General features: G+C 41.0%; 1 protein-coding gene across 1 annotated transcript in view; it reads right to left on the reverse strand.

The window, feature by feature from the left end:
• Window positions 1-19,065, reverse strand: part of POGLUT3 (protein O-glucosyltransferase 3) — a 31,793-nt gene extending 12,728 nt beyond the window's left edge. Inside the window, exons 1-3 of the mRNA XM_052653122.1 lie at window positions 18,864-19,065; window positions 18,453-18,506; window positions 2,002-2,199 (exon numbers count right to left, since the gene is read on the reverse strand). Of these exons, the coding sequence (XP_052509082.1) occupies window positions 2,002-2,199; window positions 18,453-18,506; window positions 18,864-19,065 (454 nt within the window). The remainder of the gene's footprint in view (window positions 1-2,001; window positions 2,200-18,452; window positions 18,507-18,863) is intronic.
• Between the last annotated feature and the right edge of the window lie 755 nt (window positions 19,066-19,820).

The raw sequence follows: 19,820 nt of genomic DNA on the forward strand, positions 1-19,820 counted from the left end.
AGCTATTGCACAATTGCACTCATCTCACATGCTAGCAAAGTAATGCTCAAAATTCTCCAAGTCAGGCTTTAACAGTACGTGAACTGAGAACTTCCAGATGTTCAAGCTGGATTTACAAAAGGCAGAGGAATCAGAGATCAAATTGCCAACATACATTGGATCATAGAAAAAGCAAGAGAATTCCAGAAAAACAGCTACTTTTGCTTCATTGACTGCACTAAAGCCTTTGACTGTGTGGATCACAACAAACTGAGGAAAATTCAAGAGATGGAAATACCAGACCACTTTCCCTGCCTCCTGAGAAATCTGTATGCAGGTCAAGAAGAAATAGTTAGAACCATACATGGAACTACACACTGGTTCCATATTGGGAAAGGAGTATGTCAAAGCTGTATGGAGAAGGCGATGGCACCCCACTCCAGTACTCTTGCCTGGAGAATCCCATGGATGGAGGAGCCTGGTAGGCTGCAGTCCATGGGGTCACGAAGAGTCGGACACGACTGAGCAACTTCACTTTCCCTTTTCACTTTCATGCATTGGGGAAGGAACTGGCAACCCACTCCAGTATTCTTGCCTGGAGGATCCCAGGAACGGGGGAGCCTGGTGGGCTGCTGTCTATGGGGTTGCACAGAGTCGGACATGACTGAAGCGACTTAGCAGCAGCAGCAGCAGCAGCAGCAGCAAGGCTGTATATTGTTCCCCTGCTTATTTAACTTATATGCAAAGTACATCATGTGAAATGCTTGGCTGGATGAAGCACAAGCTGGAATCAAGACTGCTGGGAGAAATATCAATAACCTCAGATATGCAGATGACACTACCCTTATGGCAGAAAGTGAAGAGGAATTAAAGAGCTTCTTGATGAAAGTGAAAGAGGAGAGTGAAAAGCTGGTTTAAAACTCAACATTCAAAAACAAAGATCATGACATCCGGTCCCATCACTTCAGGGCAAATAGATGGGGAAACAATGGAAACAGTGACAGACTTTATTTTCTTGGGCTCCAAAATCACTGCAGATGGTGACGGAAGCCATGAAATTGAAAGTTGCTTGCTCCTTGGAAGAAAAGCTATGACAAACCTAAACAGCACATTCAAAAGCAGAAACATTACTTTGTCAGCAAAGGTCTGTCTGGTCAAAGCTATGGTTTTTCAAGTAGTCATGTATGGATGTGATAGTTGGACCATAAAGAAAGCTGAGCACTGAAGAATTGATGCTTTTGAATTGTGGTGTTGGAGAAGACTCTTGGGAGTTCCTTGGACAGCCAAGAGATCCAACCAGTCAATCCTAAAGGAAATCAGTCCTGAATATTCATTGGAAGGACTGATGTTGAAGCTGAAACTCTCATACTTTGGCCATGTGATGAGAAGAACTGACTCTTTAGAAAAAGACCCTCATGCTGGGAAAGATTGAAGGCATGAGGAGAAAGGAATGACAGAGGATGAGATGGTTGGATGGCATCACTGTCTCGATGGACATGAGTTTGAGCCACCTCCAGGAGATGGTGATGGACAGGGAAGCCTGGCATGCTGCAGTTCACGGAGTTGTAAACAGTCAGACATGACTGAGCAACTGAACTGAACTGATAATTCTATCTGGCAAAATATCTCTCAAAAATAAAGACAAAATAAAGATATTATCAGATATCTAAAAGCTGTAAGAACTAATCACCATCATCCTCACATTAAATGAAAAGTTAATAGGAATTCTTTAGGTAGAAGGCAAATAGTACTAACTGAAAACATGTATCTATGCAAAAGAATGAAGAGTACTAAATATGGTAACTACCTGGGTAAATACACAAGAATATTTTTGCTTGTCATTTAAATCTGTTTAAATTACTTAGTTTTTCTCTCCCCTAAGATATCAAGAGAATTGAATTCCAGGAGGTACATATATCACATTTATCCTTTTGCACATGTCTTTAACATCATCATAATGCAATCTGAAAGCTATGGGTTCTACACATAAGGTTGGCTCTGGTTTATGTAATAATTACTTACCTTTCAAAATATAGGGAGACTGAGCAACATGTTCATCACCATAAAGGACTTCTATCTTCAGCCCTTTACTGACAGTTTCATACATCCTATATCGCATCAAAAATGTTCCATCGTTCCTGTCCAAAGGTTTAGGGACATGAATCCGAACTAACTCTTTAGGTGACAGAGATTTGATTACTACTCTGAATAGTGTTTGACCTGGAAAAAAAAAAAAAAGTATAAGTAATTCTATTTCATGGTTCTGTTTCACAGAAGTTTATTTTTTCTTCTATTTAACTTTCACAGAAGTTTATTATTTTTACCATTTCATCAATGGTAAACAAAATTATTTTAGTTTTGTAGGTCTTTGACACCAGGAACTATATTTGGTTTAGGTCTTCTAAACCAAGCAACTGAGGCCTGCAGCTCAAGATAGCAGAATAGAAGGACATGTGCTCATCTCCTGTGAGAGCACCAGAATTGCAACTAGCTATTGAAGAATCACTAACAGAATGCTGGTACCCAATAAAATAAGATACCCCACACCAAAAGACAAAGAAGAAGCCGGAGTGAGATGGTAGGAGAGGTACAATCACGAAAAAATCAAATCCCATACTGACCAGATGGGTGACCGACAAACTGGAGAAAAATAATACCAAAGAAGTTCTCCCACGTTGTGAAGGTTCTGAATCCCATGTCAGTCTTCCCAGCCTGGGGATCTGACAAGGCAACTGGGAATCCCCAGGGAATCTGACCTTGAAAGCCAGCAGGACTTGATTATAGGACTTCCACAGGACGGGGGAAAAAGACTCCAGTCTTGCAGGGCACAAACAAAATCTTGTGCACACCAAGACCCTGAGGAAAGGAGCACTGACCCCACAGAAGACTGAACCAAAACTACCTGCCAATGTTTGAGCGTCTCCCATAGAGGTGTGGGTTGGCAGAGGCTCACCACAGGGATGGGGGAACTGGCGGCAGCAGTCCTGGAAGGTTCCTCTTGGCTTAAGCCCTCTTGGAGGTTGCCATAAACCCAACCATAGACCCCAAGGTTGGGCTGCCTCAGGCCAAACAACTAATAGGGACAGAGCACAATCCTACCCATCAGCAGATAATTGGGTTAAAGCTTTACTGAGCAAGGCCTTGCCCACCAGAGCAAGACCCAATTTCTCCCACCAGCAGTCACTTCCACCAGGAAGTTTACACAAGCCTCTCAGGCTCCTCCATCAGAGGACAGACAGAAGCAGCAAGAAGTACCACAATACCACAGATATGAGAAAAAACCATATCACAGAAAGTTAATCAGGATGAAAAAGCAGAAAGCTATCTGCCAAATGAAGGGACAAGATAAAACCCCTGAGAAAACACCTAAATGAACTGGAGATAGGCAACCTTCCAGAAAAAGAATTCAGAATAATGATAATGAAGACAATCAAGGATCTTGGGAAAACAATGGAGGAGATGCAAGAAATGCATACCAAAGATCTAGAAGAACTAAAGAACAAAAAACAGAGACTGAATAATACACTAGAAGGAATCAAGAGCAGAACGACTGAGGCAGAGAACAGATAAATGACCTGGAGGGCACAATGGTATAAATCAATGCCACAGAACAGAATATAGAAAAAAAATATTAAAAAAAAAAAAAAGGAAGACAGCCAAAGAGACCTGTGACACATTAAATGCATCAACATTCACATTATAGGGGTCCCATAAGGAGCAGAAAGACAGAAAGGACCTGAGAAAATATTTGAAGAGAAAATAGCTAAACACTTTCCTAACATGGGAAAGGAAATAGCAAAGTTCAGGAAGTACAGAGTCCCACGGAGGAACACACCAAGACACATAGTAATCAAACTGACAAAAATTAAAGACAGAGATAAAATATTAAAAGCAACAAGGAAAAAATGACACATAACATACAAGGGAACTCCTTTCAGGTTGCCAGCTGATTTCTCAACAGAAACTCTAGAAGCCAGAAGGGAATGGCATGATATATTCCAAGTGATGAAAGGGAAGAGCTGACAACCAAAAATACTCTACCCAGCAAGTCTGTCCTTCAGATTTGATGGAGAAATCAAATGCTTTCCAGACAAGCAGAAGTTAAGAGAATTCAGCACCACCAAACCAGTTTTATCACAAATGTTAAAGGAACTTCCCTAGGCAGGAAACACAAGAGAAGGAAAAAACCTACACAAAATGAACCCCAAATAATTAAGAAAATGGTAACAGGTTCATACATATTGATAGTTATCATAATATAAATGAATTAAATGCACCAACCAAAAGACATAGACTGGCTGGACAGATGAAAACATGTGCATGTATGCACTTCCACTTACCACATCACTCTGCTTGACCCCCCCCTTCCCAAATTGTATGTAATTATTTTCTATTGTTAGGTTAATCATGTTCCCCATATGGCTTGCAATTGTAATTATCTTTTATTTTGTGTTTGGTTATTGATTGTGACCAACCTAGATAGCATATTCAAAAGCAGAGACATTACTTTGCCGACTAAGGTCCGTCTAGTCAAGGCTATGGTTTTTCCTGTGGTCATGTATGGATGTGAGAGTTGGACTGTGAAGAAGGCTGAGCGCCGAAGAATTGATGCTTTTGAACTGTGATGTTGGAGAAGACTCTTGAGAGTCCCTTGGACTGCAAGGAGATCCAACCAGTCCATTCTGAAGGAGATCAGCCCTGGGATTTCTTTGGAAGGAATGATGCTGAAGCTGGAACTCCAGTACTTTGGCCACCTCATGCATAGAGTTGACTCATTGGAAAAGACTCTGATGCTGGGAGGGATTGGGGGCAGGAGGGAAAGGGGATGACAGAGGATGAGATGGCTGGATGGCATCACTGACTCGATGGACATGAGTCTGAGTGAACTCCGGGAGTTGGTGATGGACAGGGAGGCCTGGCGTGCTGTGATTCATGGGGTCACAAAGAGTTGGACACGACTGAGCAACTGAACTGAACTGAACTGATCGATTGTGAAAACTGATAAGCATCTTTTACTATTGTGATTATGTAACTGTTGCCCACTTAATACCACTGTATCATGATTGGTCAACAGAAAAATAATAGAACTCTATATCACCCAAAACTAGGAACTAATAGAAAAACCTGTAATCATTTTTTGAAATCCAGATGTGTATCAGAATTATCTTGGTATTTTTTTTGAAAAATACAAGTGTTCAGGTATTGCTTTTTTTCTCTAAAGCTCCAAGTATGTTTCTATTGAGCAGCCATGTTTAAAAACAAATGGACTATATGATGATCCTTTACTTTTATCTAGTTTGTTTTACTTTTGTCATTTCATATTCAGTGCTCCCATTTCATTTACTTATGTTTCCCAATTTCTCCATCTCTTCTTTTTTTTTTGAAGTTCTTTCTCAAGCCTTTATCAAGCAAAGTAGAAAAGTTTTTGTATACATATAAATAGTATGTATTATATATATTTTAGAAAACATGAATTTTTACCTCATTAAAAACTATGTATGACATTTTGATTTCACTTGTTTGACTTGTGTGAATAGAATGCTTGATTTCTAATTTAAAAAATTAGATATGCAATAAGCAGCAAAAATTTACTCTATAGCACAGGAACCTATAGTCAATATCTTATAATAATCTACAGTGGAAAATAATCTGAAAAATAATATATCTGTATGTGTATAAGTGAATCACCTTCCTGTGGGCCTGAAACACTGTAAGTTAACTGTGAGTTCAGTTCAGTTCAGTCGCTCAGTCATGTCAGATTCTTTGTGACTCCATGGACTGCAGCACGCCAGGCCTCCCTGTCCTTCACCATCTCGCAGAGCTTGCTCAAACTCATGTCCATTGAGCTGGTGATGCCATCCAGCTACCTCATCCTCTGTCATCCCCTTCTCCTCCTGCCTTCAATCTTTCCCAGCATCAGGATCTTTTCTAATGAATCAGCTTTTTGCATCAGGTGGCCAAAGTACTGGAGGTTCAGCTTCAGCATCAGTCAACCCAGTGAATATTCAGGACTGATTTCCTTTAGGATTGACTGGTTGGATCTCTTTGCAGTGCAAAGGACTCTCAAGAGTCTTCTCCAACACCAGATTTCAAAATCATCAATTGTTCAGTGCTCAGCCTTCTTTATGATCCAGTCTCACATCCAAAAATGACTACTGGAAAAACCATGGCTTTGACCATACAGAAGTCTGTTGCAAAGTAATGTCTCTGCTTTTTAATATGCTGTCTAGGTTGATTATAGCTTTTCTTCCAAGGGGCAAGCAACTTTTAATTTCATGGCTGCAGTCACCATCTGCAGTAATTTTGGAGCCCAAGAAAATAAAGTCTGTCACTGTTTCCATTGTTTCCCCATCTATTTGCCATGAAGTGATGGGACCAGATGCCATGATCTTTGTTTTTTGAATGTTGAGTTTTAAGTCAGCTTTTTCACTCTTTTCTCTCACTTTCATCAAGAGGCTCTTTAGTTCCTCTTTGCTTTATGCCATAAGGGTGGTGTCATCTGCATATAGAGGTTACTGATATTTCTCCTGGCAATCTTGATTCCAGCTTGTGCTTCATCCAGCCTGGCATTTCACATAATGTACTCTGCATATAAGTTAAATAAGCAAGGTGACAATATACAGCCTTGCCATACTCCTTTCCCAATCTGGAATCAGTACGTTGTTTCATGTTCAATTCTAACTGTTGCTTCTTGACCTGCAAACAGATTTCTCAGGAAGCAGGTAAGGTGGTCTGGTATTCCCATCTCTTGAAGAATTTTTCACAATTTATTGTGATCCACACAGTCAAAGGCTTTAGTGCAGTCAATGAAGCAAAAGTAGATGTTTTTCTGGAATTCTCTTGCTTTTTCTATGATCCAATGTATGTTGGCAATTTGATCTCTGATTCCTCTGCCTTTTGTAAATCCAGCTTGAATATCTGGAAGTTCTTGGTTCATGCAGTGTTAAAACCTAGCTTGGAGAATTTTGAGCATTACTTTGCTAGCATGTGGAATGAATATAATAGTGCACAGTTTGAACATTCTTTGGCATTGCCTTTCTTTGGGATTGGAATGAAAACTGACCTTTTCCAGTCCTGTGGCCTCTGCTGAGATTTCCAGATTAGCTGGCATATTGAGTGCAGCACTTTCACAACATCATCTTTTAGAATTTGAAATAGGTCAACTGGAATTCCATCACCTCCACTAGCTTTGTTCCTAGTGATGCTTCCTAAGGCCCACTTGACTTCAAACTCCAGGACATCTGGCTTTAGGTGAGTGACCACACCATCGTGATTACCTGGGTCATTAAATATTTTTTGTATAGTTCTGCTGTGTATTCTTGCCACCTCTTCTTAATATTGTCTTCTAAATCCATGCCATTTCTGTCCTTTGTTGTGCACATCTTTGCATAAAATGTTCCCTTGGAATCTCCAATTTTCTTGAAGAGATCTCTAGTCTTTCCCATTCTATTGTTTTCCCTCCATCTCTTTGCACTGGTCAGTTAAGGCTTTCTTACCTCTTCTTATTCTTTGGAATTACATTCAGATGGGTATATTTTCTTTTTCTTCTTTGCCTTCTATTCTTTTCTCAGCTATTTGTAAGGCCTCCTCAGACATCCATTTTGCCCTTTTGCATTTCTTTTTTTGGGGGATGATTTTGATCACTGCTTCCTTTACAATGTTACTAACTTGTTCATAGTTCTTCAGGCATTCTGTCATAAGATCTAATCCGTTGAACTTATTTGTCACTTCTACTGTATAATTATAAGGGATTTGATTTAGGTCATACCTGAATGGTCGCATGGTTTTCCCTACTTTCTTTAATTTAAGTCTGAAGTTTCTCCTTTGGGTAGGTTTAAAAGCCCACTTCAGTTCAGTTGCTCAGTTGTGTCTGATTGTGACCCCATGGAGTGCAGCATGCCAGGCTTCCCTCTCCTTCACCATCTCCCGGAGCTTGCTCAAACTCATGTTCACTAAGTCAGTGATGCCATCCTACCATCTCATTCTCTGTCATCCCCTTCTCCTCCTGCCTCAGTCTTTCCCAGCATCAGGGTCTTTTCCAATGAGTCAGTTCTTCGCATCAGGTGGCCAAAGTATTGGAGTTTCAGCTTCAGCATCAGTCCTTCCAATGAATAATCAGGACTGCTTTCCTTTAGGATTTACTCATTTGATCTCCTTACAGTCTGAGGAACTCTGAAGAGTCTTCTCTAACACCACAGTTTAAAAGTATCCATAAACTTTTAGGATTGTGTAGCTCTAAGAAAATTCCACTTTCTCCTTATAAAGCGTGCACAAGTCTTCTTTGTAGTCCATTTTAATACCTAATAGCCCTCAGTTCTGAAGAAATTTCCCTTCCATTTCCTTAAGTAGAGAGAGATTATGGTTATTTACTAGATTTGCACAAATACAACACACTCACCTACACACAAACTCACACACCTTGTAAATACTAGATGTACCCCTCTAAGCTTCTTTCCTAGAATTGAAATGAAACAGTTACATTAGGTTACTCTATCATTCCTTTAAACTTCAAAATTCTGTGGATTTTCTGTTCCAGGATAGACAATACCTACTTAGTAAACTTTCCCTTCTCTTTTTGCAGTGTATTAGCTGACTTTTTTAGGCTTTGAAACAATACTGTTGCAGGAATAAACATTGGTACTTTTTTCTTCAGAGAGTACAGTGGACATACCTGCACTCAGCGCAGATCTGATCCTCAAGCACTTTGAAAACAAGGAGCAGTCAATATCCTAATCACAGTTTATTACCATATCAAAGGAAAATGTTTAAAGAAAAGTGGTGAATCTTCTGAAATACACAGTCTTGGTAAACAGCAAATTGTGATCAAAGAAATCTTTTATATCATATCTATATTTAATAATATTCAAATATTAAACATATTTAACATATATTTTTGAAATTACTGAAGAAAAAAGTTTATTTTTCTTATTCTTAGTTTCTAAATCTAGTGAGTGATGTTTCTACTTTTTTTTGATCTTCAAAGGTTTTATTTTTTTCTTGTGGGTCAGAAAAAATATTTCTTAGTCTCTTCAGTTTAGTAATAGTAATGTAGTGTCTGATATATTGCTAGTAAATAATTAAGTACCAAACACATACTTTTTAGAATTTTTGAAAAAGTGTGATAAAATTATGAAAGACATCTGCCTAAATAAATGAAATGAGATAACTGTAAGGGATGTTGTAAAAAAAATAATAATAATGTGAAATTATTATAAATGTTGGTCAATTACCTGAAATGCCTAATGAAATGTATAAATCATTGCTTTGTGTTATTTCCCACTTAGTTTCAGAAAGGTAAAGTGGTGTGGCAGACTGAAAATCAGGAAGGCAGAGCCTGGGGACTAAAAAGCCATTTCCACCATTCTCTCCCCAGATTGAAAACAGGACAGAAAAGCTTCTTATCACCTATCAAATAGTTCTATCCTCCATAAGTTTATGATTTTAAATAAAACACAGATAGGACAAGCATATTAATGACTATGTGACATTTTGAAAGAAACTTAGCTTAGAGAATAAATCTCCAGAACACTTCATTAATTTAAAATTGATCAGGACTAAATTAGAAATAAGCAATCCTACCCTCATAAAAGAAGAAACAAGAAGAGTGTCATTTCAAATTGCTTCATATAGAAGGAATGTGAATTTTCATTTGCTTTGGAGGCTAATATAATGGAACAGAAATGAAGTCAGCTTGAGCTTTTCTGTTCTACAAATTCACACTTCTTTATGAAAGATAGCAAACTGAATAAGAATGCAGTGACTAAAGGAGACAAAAGGAGGTTGGCAGTATCAAAACTTTATATCATTAGACTTGGAAATTTTGAAAACTTTTGATTGGGAAAGAAAGCATTTTTTTTAAAAATTCACTTACTTAGTCAGGAGGACTGTGCCTGTCCCTGAGCTTGAGATTTTCATATCTCTTATTTATTTCCTCCAAGAACTTGTGAGAAAGGTATTTGTCATCCCATATTACAGATCAGGAAGCCAAAGGCTATCATGAAGAAGTTCAGTAACTTCACCAAGGTCTCATATGTATGAGTAGCAGAACCAAAATTTGCACACAGCTTGACTCTTCCTTCAAAGCCCATTTTGAATCCAATTTATCGCACTGTGTAAAGCTGACATATAGATTCCCCTTCATGGATCACAGCACTGTCATGGTGAAGGGGCTTGTATAACTCAGTGATGCTATGAAGCTGCGCCGTACAGGGCCACCTAAGACAGATGGGTCACAGTGAAGAATCTGATAAAACGTAGTCCACTGGAGAAGGAAATGGCAACCCACTCCAGTATTCTTGCCTGGAGAACACTATAGACAGTATGAAAAGGCTAAAAGATATAACACCAGAAGATAAGCCTCCCAGGTAAGCAGCTGACCAATATGCTACTAAGGAAGTGCAGATGGCAATTACTAGTAGCTCTAGTAAGAATGAAATAGTTGGGTCAAAGCAGAAACGACACTCAGTTGTGGATTCGTCTAGTGGTGAAAGTAAAGTCTGATGCTGTAAAGAATATTGCATATGAACCTGGAATGCTAGATTCATGAATCAAGGTATATTCATGAATCAGGAGACGGCAAGAATGAATATCAACATCTTAGGAATCGGTGAACTAAAATGGACCGGAATGAAAGTGAAAGAAAGTGATGAGGGACTTCCCTGGTTCAGTCTCTGGGTCAGGAAGATCGCCTGGAAAAAGGAATGGCTACCCACTCATTCCAGTATTCTTTTCTAAAGAATTCCATGGACACAGGACCCTGGCAGGCTACAGAATGGGAGAATTTAATTCAGATGACCATGATATCTACTACTGTGGGTGAGAATCCTTTAGAAAAAATGGAGTAGCCCTCATAGTCAACAAAAAAGTCCAAAAGGCAGTACTTGGTACCTGGATGCAATCTCAAAAATGACAGAATAATCTCAGTTCAGTTAAGGCAAAGCATTCAATATCACAGTAACCCAAGGCTATGTCCCAACCACTGACATGGAAGAAGCTGAAGCTGACCAGTTATGAAGACCTACAAAACCTTCTAGAATTAACATCAAAAAAGATATCCTTTTCATCTTAGGGGGTTGGAAGTCAAGACTTACCTGGAGTAACAGGCAAGTTTGGCCTTGGAGTACAAAATGAAGCAGGGCAAAGGCTAACAGAATTTTGTCAAGAGAACACACTGGTCATAGCAAACACTCTTTTCCAACAACTCAAGAGATGACTCCACATATGAACATAACCCAGATGGCCAATAATGAGATCAGATTGTTTATATTCTTTGCAGCCAAAGATAGAAACACTTTATATAGTCAGCCAAAACAAGACCTGTTGCTGACTGTAGCTCAGATCAGCAAAATTCAGGCTCAAATTAAAGAAAATGGGGAAAACCACTAGACCATTCAAGTATGACCTAAATCAAATCCATTATGATTATATGGTGGATGACAAATATGGTCAAGTGTTTAGATCTGGTAGACAGAATGCCTGAAGAACTAAGGATGGTGGTTCCTAACACTGTATATTAGGCACTGACTAAAACCATCCCAAAGAAAAAGAAATGCAAAAAGGCAAAATGGTTGTCTGAGGAGGCTTTACAAAGAGCTGAGGAAAGAAGAGAAAAGAAGGACAAGGGAGAAAGGGAAAGATATACCCAACTGAATACAGAGTTCCAGCGAATAGCAAGGAGAGATAAGAAGGTGTTCTTATGTGAACAATGCAAAGAAATAGAGGAAAACAATAAAATGGGAAAGACTAGAGATCTTTTCAAGAAAATTGGTGATACCAAGGGAACAATTCATGCAAGGATGGGCACGAGAAAGGACATAAACAGCAAGTAGACCTAACAGAGGTAGAAGAGATTAAGAAGAGGCAGCAAAAATACACCGAAGAACTATACAAGAAAGGTCTTAATAACCCAAATAACCAATGATGTGGTCACTCACCTAGAGCTGGACATTCTGGAGTGTGAACTCAAGTGGGCCTTAGAAAGCACTGCTACAAACAAAGTTAGTGGAGGTGAGAGAATACCAGCTGAACTATTTAAAATATTAAAAGATGATGCCGTTAAAGTGCTGCACTCAATATATCACCAAATTTGGAAAACTCAGCAGTGGCCACAGGACTGGAAAAGGTCACCTTTCATTCCAATTCCACAGAAGGGCAATGCCAAAGAATATTCAAACTAACATACAATTGTGCTCTTTTCACATGCTAACAAGGTTATGCTCAAAATCCTTCAAGCTAGGCTTTAGCAATATGTGAAGCAAGAAATTCCAGAGGTACAAGCTGGATTTACAAAGGGCAGAGGAACCAGAGATCAAATTGCCAACATCCATTTTACCATAGAGAAAGCAAGGGAATTCCAGAAAAATGACTTCCGCTTCATTGACTATATTAAGGCCTTTGACTATATGGATCACAACAAACTGTGGAAAATTCTTCAAGAGATGGGAATGCCAGACCACCTTACCTGCCTCCTGAGAAATCTGTATGCAGGTCAAGAAGGAACAGTTAGAACCAGAACAATAGACTGGTTCAATAGACTGGTTCAACATTGGGAAAGGTGTACGTCAAGGCTGTATACTGTCATTCTGCTTATTTAACTTATATGCAGGGTACATCATGCAAAATGTCATGCTGGATGAATCACAAGCTGGAATCAAGATTGCCTGGACAAATATCAATAACTTCAGATATGCAGATGATACCACTGTAACGGTAGAAAGTGAAAAGGAACTAAAGAGCTTCTCAATGAGGGTGAAAGAGGAGAGTGAAAAAGCTGGCTTGAAACTCAACATTTAAAAAACTAAGGTTATAGATCAGGTCCCATCACTTCATGGCAAATAGGGGGGGGGAAAAGCTGAAGCAGGGACAGATTTTACTTTCCTGGGCTCCAAAATCATTGGAGACAGTGACAACAGCCATAAAATTTAAAGATACTTGCTCCTTGGAAGAAACGCTATGATAAACCTAGACAGCATATTAAAAAGCAGAGACATCACTTTGCAAACAAAGGTCCATATAGTCAAAGCTATGGTTTTTCCAGTAGTCATGTATGCATGTGAGAGCTGGACCATAAAGAATGCTGAGCATCAAAGACTTGATGCTTTTGAATTGTGCTGGAGAAGATTCTTGAGAGTCCCTTGGACTGCAAGGAGATTAAACCAGTCAAACCTAATGGAAATCAACCCTGAATATTTAATGGAAGGACTGATGCTGAAGCTGAAGCTCCAATACTTTGTTTTTGTTTCGATGCTCCAATACTTTGCCCACCCAATGTGAGAAGCCAGCTCATTGGATAAGACCTTGATGCTGGGAAATATTGAAGGCAAAAGAAGCGGGCAACAGAGGATGAGATGGTTAGATAGCATCACTGACTCAATGGATATGAATTTGACCATACTCTGCCAGATAGTGGACGACAAAGGAGCCTGGCATGCTGCAGTTCATGGTGTCACAAAGAGTTGGACATGACTTAGTGACTGAGTAAGAACAACAAGGTTCTCAAAATTCATAGTTGGAAAAATAACCTTTGTCATTCCTGTTACAATGGAGTCTTCATCTCCCTTTTTGTTTAGGAATTTTATTAATGCTCTCTACAGCTGCAACAAAAGGGCTGACTCCACCTGGCCAAGGGAACAGTCCTGAAGGCCAACTTGGTACAACTCGAGGCTAAATGGAAATCCTCCCAAATGTATAACTGCCTGCTAATTGGGAATATTCTACAAGAACCTATTGAAAACAGAGATCTTATTAACAATACCAGTGATTTGATAAAAGGGAAAGACCATTGAACTAGGTATTGAAAGTGTGGGGAATCTGGATATGACTTTTACATTTATCCACTGTGGAACCACAGGAAAAATATTTATTTTCACTAAGCTTGTTTCTTACAGGAATAGTGAAGAGAATAATACCAGTCGTTCCTATCGTAGTGACTCAGACAGTAAAGAATCTGTCTGCGATGAAGGAGACCTGGGTTCAAACCCTCAGCCGAGAAGATCCCCTGGAAAAGGGAATGGCTACCCACTCCATAACCTTGCCTGGAGAATTCCATGGACAGAGGAGCCTGGTGGGCTACAGTCCATGGGGTCACAAAGAGTTGGACACAACTGAGTGACTAGCACTCTTACTAACTCACAAGATGATTAAGGAGAGCATATGAAACAGGGCACAATTCAAAACACTGAAGTGCTACATAACTAGGAGGTAAGATAATTTTACGGAGGTATTACTGATGAAGGTAGAGGACGACTGAGTAGAAAAGAGTCCTGGTATCTTGCTATCTAGACATACTCCAAACACCCTCTCTCCATCTCTTCTTTCTTTTCTTCTACAATAATTACTGAGCAACTCTGCCAGGCAGTGTGTTAGATGCTGGGAATATAACAATGTCAACAGGTTTTGCCTACAACCATAATAGAAGGAAATACTCAATTTAAGTCAGAGGTTACTGAAAATAAAGATATAGATTGGTTTCTTGCTCATCCAAAATCACAGACCCCCAAATTTCTGTCTGTGAACTCCTGTTTGAAATCCCCCTGTTTTAGACCATTCAAGTTCACATGTTTGCTATCTAGGTTCCTGGAGATATGCGGCATAATAATAGTACTCAGATAAGTGTAACATTGTTAAATGAGAGTGCTAATTAATAAGGGAATCTTGGTAAGTCATGTAAGATTACAGTTTGGGAAAATTTTCCTTATTTTTCATTTAGTTCTTGGAGAAAGAAATTTTTTAGGACTTGTAAGTGAACCATGTTAGCAGAAAATGTAAAGACTGGTTGGGTGAGACTTTTAGGGCAGGTTTTTAAACGGAAGCTAGGAATCATATCCTGAAAGGAGAATCTAAAGGAATAAAAGTGAGGTTGTCTAAAAGAACTTGGTGAAAGTCTTTAGTTTGTTTCCTTATGACTTTTCTCTTGATTATTAAAACATTATGATCATTTGGGGGTAAAAAGAACAGTGAAAAAAAAATGTGTTACTCTCTTGCTGTGACCACCAATAATCCTGATGTATGAGGTACAGGTTCATTTATTTATTATGACTTGGAATAAAACTATATAATTTGTTTCCTGTTCCATCCTTAAACTTGTATAAGCATTACTAAATAATATTTTAAAACATCAAAAATTTTATTGTGATTTGAAACACATAAAACTGACCATCTTAACCATTTTTAAGTGTACATTTCAGTAGTGTTAAGTATATTCTTCAGCGATCAATGCAAAGAAATCAAGGAAAACAACAAAATGGGAAAGACTAGAGGTCTCTTCAAGAAAATTAGAGATACCAAGGGAACATTTCATGCAAAGATGGGCTCGATAAAGGACAGAAATGGTATGGACCTAACAGAAGCAGAAGATATTAAGAAGAGGTGGCAAGAATACACAGAAGAACTGTACAAAAAAGATCTTCATGACCCAGATAATCAGGATGATGTGATCACTAATCTAGAGCCAGACATCCTGGAATGTGAAGTCAAGTGGGCCTTAGAAAGTATCACTATGAACAAAGCTAGTGGAGGTGATGGCATTCCAGTTGAGCTATTTCCAATCCTGACAGATGATGCTGTGAAAGTGCTGCACTCAATATGCCAGCAAATTTGGAAAATTCAGCAGTGGCCACAGAACTGGAAAAGGTCAGTTTTCATTCCAATCCCAAAGAAAGGCAATGCCAAAGAATGCTCAAACTACCGCACAATTGCACTCATCTCACATGCTAGTAAAGTAATGCTCAAAATTCTCCAAGCCAGGCTACAGCAATACGTGACCCGTGAACACCCTGATGTTCAAGCTGGTTTTAGAAAAGGCAGAGGAATCAGAGATCAAATTGCCAACATCCTCTGGATCATGGAAAAAGCAAAAGAGTTCCAGAAAAACATCTATTTCTGCTTTATGGACTATGCCAAAGCCTTTGACTGTGTGGATCACAATAAACTGTGGAACATTCTGAAAGAGATGGCAATAGCAGACCACCTAACCTGCCTCTTGAGAAATCTGTATGCAGGTCAGGAAGCAACAGTTAGAACTGGGCATGGAACAACAGACTGGTTCCAAATAGGAAAAGGAGTACGTCAAGGCTGTATATTGTCACCCTGCTTATTTAACTTCTATGCAGAGTACATCATGAGAAACGGTGGGCTGGAAGAAACACAAGCTGGAATCAAGATTGCCTGGAGAAATATCAATAACCTCAGATATGCAGATGACACCACCCTTATGGCAGAAAGTGAAGAGGAACTAAAAAGCCTCTTGATGAAAGTGAAAGAGGAGAGTGAAATAGTTGGCTTAAAGCTCAACATTCAGAAAACGAAGATCATGGCATCCGGTCCCATAACTTCATGGGAAATAGATGGGGAAACAGTGGAAACAGTGTCAGACTTTATTTTTTGGGGCTCCAAAATCAGTGCAGCTGGTGACTGAAATTAAAAGATGCTTACTCCTTGGAAGAAAAGTTATGTCCAACCTAGATAGCATATTCAAAAGCAGAGACATTACTTTGCCGACTAAAGTCCGTCTAGTCAAGGCTATGGTTTTTCCTGTGGTCATGTATGGATATGAGAGTTGGACTGTGAAGAAGGCTGAGCGCCGAAGAATTGATGCTTTTGAACTGTGATGTTGGAGAAGACCCTTGAGAGTCCCTTGGACTGCAAGGAGATCCAACCAGCCTATTCTGAAGGAGATCAGCCCTGGGATTTCTTTGGAGGGAATGATGCTGAAGCTGAAACTTCAGTACTTTGGCCACCTCATGCGAAGAGTGACTCATTGGAAAAGACTCTGATGCTGGGAGGGATTGGGGGCAGGAGGAGAAAGGGACAACCGAGGATGAGATGGCTGGATGGCATCACAGACTCGATGGACATGAGTCTGAGTGAACTCCAGGAGATGGTGATGAACAGGGAGGCCTGGCGTGCTGCGGTTCATGGGGTCGCAAAGAGTTGGACACGACTGAGCGACTGAACTGAACTGAAATATATTCATATTTTTTGTGCACAAACTCTAGACCTTTCTCATTTTGCAAAACTTAAAACTCTGTACCATTCAACAACTTCTCATTTCCCTCTTCCATCAGCCCCTGGCAGCCACCATTTTACTTTCTCTTTCTTTGAATTTGACTACTTTAGATACCTCATAGTGGAATTGAAAGTGCTACTTTAAATAGCTGTTAAATATTCCATCACATGAATGTACCATGCTTTGTTTAACAACTACCTTATAGCTGCTCTTTAAACTTATTGCAATAAATAATCATAATGGGGCAAGAATATCCTTGCTCATAAGTCTTTGACTACATGATGATCATATTTTAAGAAGTCTGATTATCAGATTAAAAGACACGGACATTTTTCATAAATGACTTTTTTTTCATTTTTACATATTCATTTTCATTACATTTCATTTTTACATTTTCTAACTGTTGAGACATATATTTTGCACATTAGGTTTGTAAATGTTTAAGATTCTTCATGGAAAATTACTTTCTAGGAACATTTGACCAATTTGCTCCCACCACCAAAGGATGAAGGTCATTGTCTAAGAGTATTTCATTAACAGCTTTTGAGTATTTGCAGTTAAAAAATTTGCCAGTATTTTTAGATTAAAAAAGGAATAAAAATAGAATTTTATTTGAATTTATGCATGTGTGCTAGCTAAGTCCAACACTCTGTGATCCTATGGACTGTAGCCTTCCAGGCTCCTCTGTCCATGGGATTCTCCAGGCAAGAATACTGGAGTGGGTTCCTATCTCTCCTCCAGGCGATTTCACCACCCAGGAATGGAACCTACTGTCTCTTAAGTCTCCTGCATTGCCAGGTGGGTTCTTTACGACTAGTGCCATCTGGGAAGCCTATTTGAATTTATAGTTCTTTCATTAAAAGTAAGATTAACAGTATTTCATTTTGGATCTTTTTCATGTATAAATTAATTTTTTCCTTAGTTTTCCATCTTTTACCTAAATCCCCTCGCCCCCATTTATAACATTACAAAATTATTTTTAGAAAACAAAGAAAACTATAAAGAAGAAAATACACTCCGTGGTGAAAGACTACATCTGGGTTTAAGGATCTTCTGATCCTTAGCGCCATGGAGACTTCTTAAAAAACCAAAGTACTCAGTTTTCCACTGGCGGTGGAAGGGGCGCTGGGTATTCTGATTGTCTCTTTGTCGACAAAACCGGGTGCCAGTTGACAGGACATAAATCAGCAAATCCTGACTGGCAACAACTCGAAACTAGCAGGACAAGCTGTTAAGAAGTTGCAAACTTCAGATACTAAGGAGAACCTGGGAGGACGACTGGGCAGAAGGGATTCAGGACAGGACCAGAGGGAAAACCTAGTAAGTTCCGAGTTTCACTAATTCCTGCGATCCGCTTTCAAGAACTCGAAACTCTAACAAAACAAAAAATCTAGCCTGCAAAACTGCCTCCTAAATTGCCTGCTTCTCTGACATCTGCTTTTTGTAGGATCAGGCCTAAACAACGCACCCCGATCCGATTCTTGGGCTGGATGACTCAACGCGTGAAGGCACTCCCTGCAAGCTGTAACAGATCAGACAACTCGTCAGGCGTAGAAAGACCACCTCCAACTTGTGACTCACACTGCTTTCATTAACACCCCGGGCGCCATCCATACGGATTATCAGTCCCCGCACGTTAACTGCGGAAGGGAGCTCGGAGATCATTTATTCATTCAGTAGACTTGCGTTGCAACTCCCTTCCGCCTTTGGGTCTGGGAGGGGAGGAGAAGAGGAGGTGACCAGAGCCGAGGGAAGGACGCCGCGCGGGCGGCGGGCGGCGGGCGGGTTCCCGGGGAGGGGCGCGCGGTCGAGGCCGGGACGCGCGGAGGGGAACCGCGGAGCGGCCGCAGGGCGGGGGAGGCCCGCGGTCGAACACTACCTGGGGGCGAGCGGGTGAGGTTTTGGCCCTCCGAGCTGACAGCCTGCAGGTAGAAATAGCGGACCGGCAGAACGACGCCCGCCTGCAGCCCGGGGCCCCACACCAGGCTCCGCGGCGCGCTGAGCGGCGCCTCCGCGGCCCCCGAGGCCACGAGCAGGGCGAGTTGCAGCGCCAGCAGCCGGGCCCGCGGCAGATAGCGCATGGTCTCAGGGCCACGGCGCCCCAGCTCGGCGGCGGCGGCGGGGAGGTGCCGGGCGCGCGGCGGGCCGGGAGCGGGGCCCACTCGGGGGCGGGCTTCGCGCCGCCGCCCGCGGCTCCGCCCCCGGTTCCCACTCGGCCGGAAGGCGAGGGCCAGCCCGTCGCAGAGGGGCCGGGCGCGGCCGCGGGGCCGCAATGGACTCGGCTCCAGGCCCAGCAACCGGCAGCGCGGGTCTGAGGACCGGGGCGGAGGGGGCGCTGCTGAGACCACCGTGCTTGAGGCTGTGCCCTGCTGCCGCTTCTGCTGCTGGAGTTTGGCAACTCTTCAGAGGAAACTTGTCTTTTTTAAAGGACGCGCAGGATGATTGCTGTAGAGAAAAGGCCCAGTGGCGAAGAGCTTACGCGAACGCCTTCAAACAACGAATTTCACTGGGTTTAAAAGACGCAGAGCAAAATGTCATTCCCGATTCCCGTCCAAGGCCAACTCTCCCAGCCCTTCCGTTCACAACAGCACCCATCAAACTGTATTACCTGTCTTGTTTTCTGCTCAGCAGTCTCCCTCACTGAACTGTAACTCCCTCCAGTCTCCCAAATCCCCTAAACCCTATACTTCCCTTCTTTCAACAAATGTTTGTTCAACCTTCGCTGAGTTGGAGCCAAGCCTCAAGCGAGGAACCAAAAGTTGTGCTCAGTAGCAGGAGTCAGAGTTGAGGCTGGTGGGTGAGCATCACCTCAGAGTCAGAAACTGCTGTGCCCTGT

This window comes from Budorcas taxicolor, chromosome 15, assembly GCF_023091745.1.
Source record: "Budorcas taxicolor isolate Tak-1 chromosome 15, Takin1.1, whole genome shotgun sequence".
Taxonomy (NCBI): Eukaryota; Metazoa; Chordata; class Mammalia; order Artiodactyla; family Bovidae; genus Budorcas; species Budorcas taxicolor.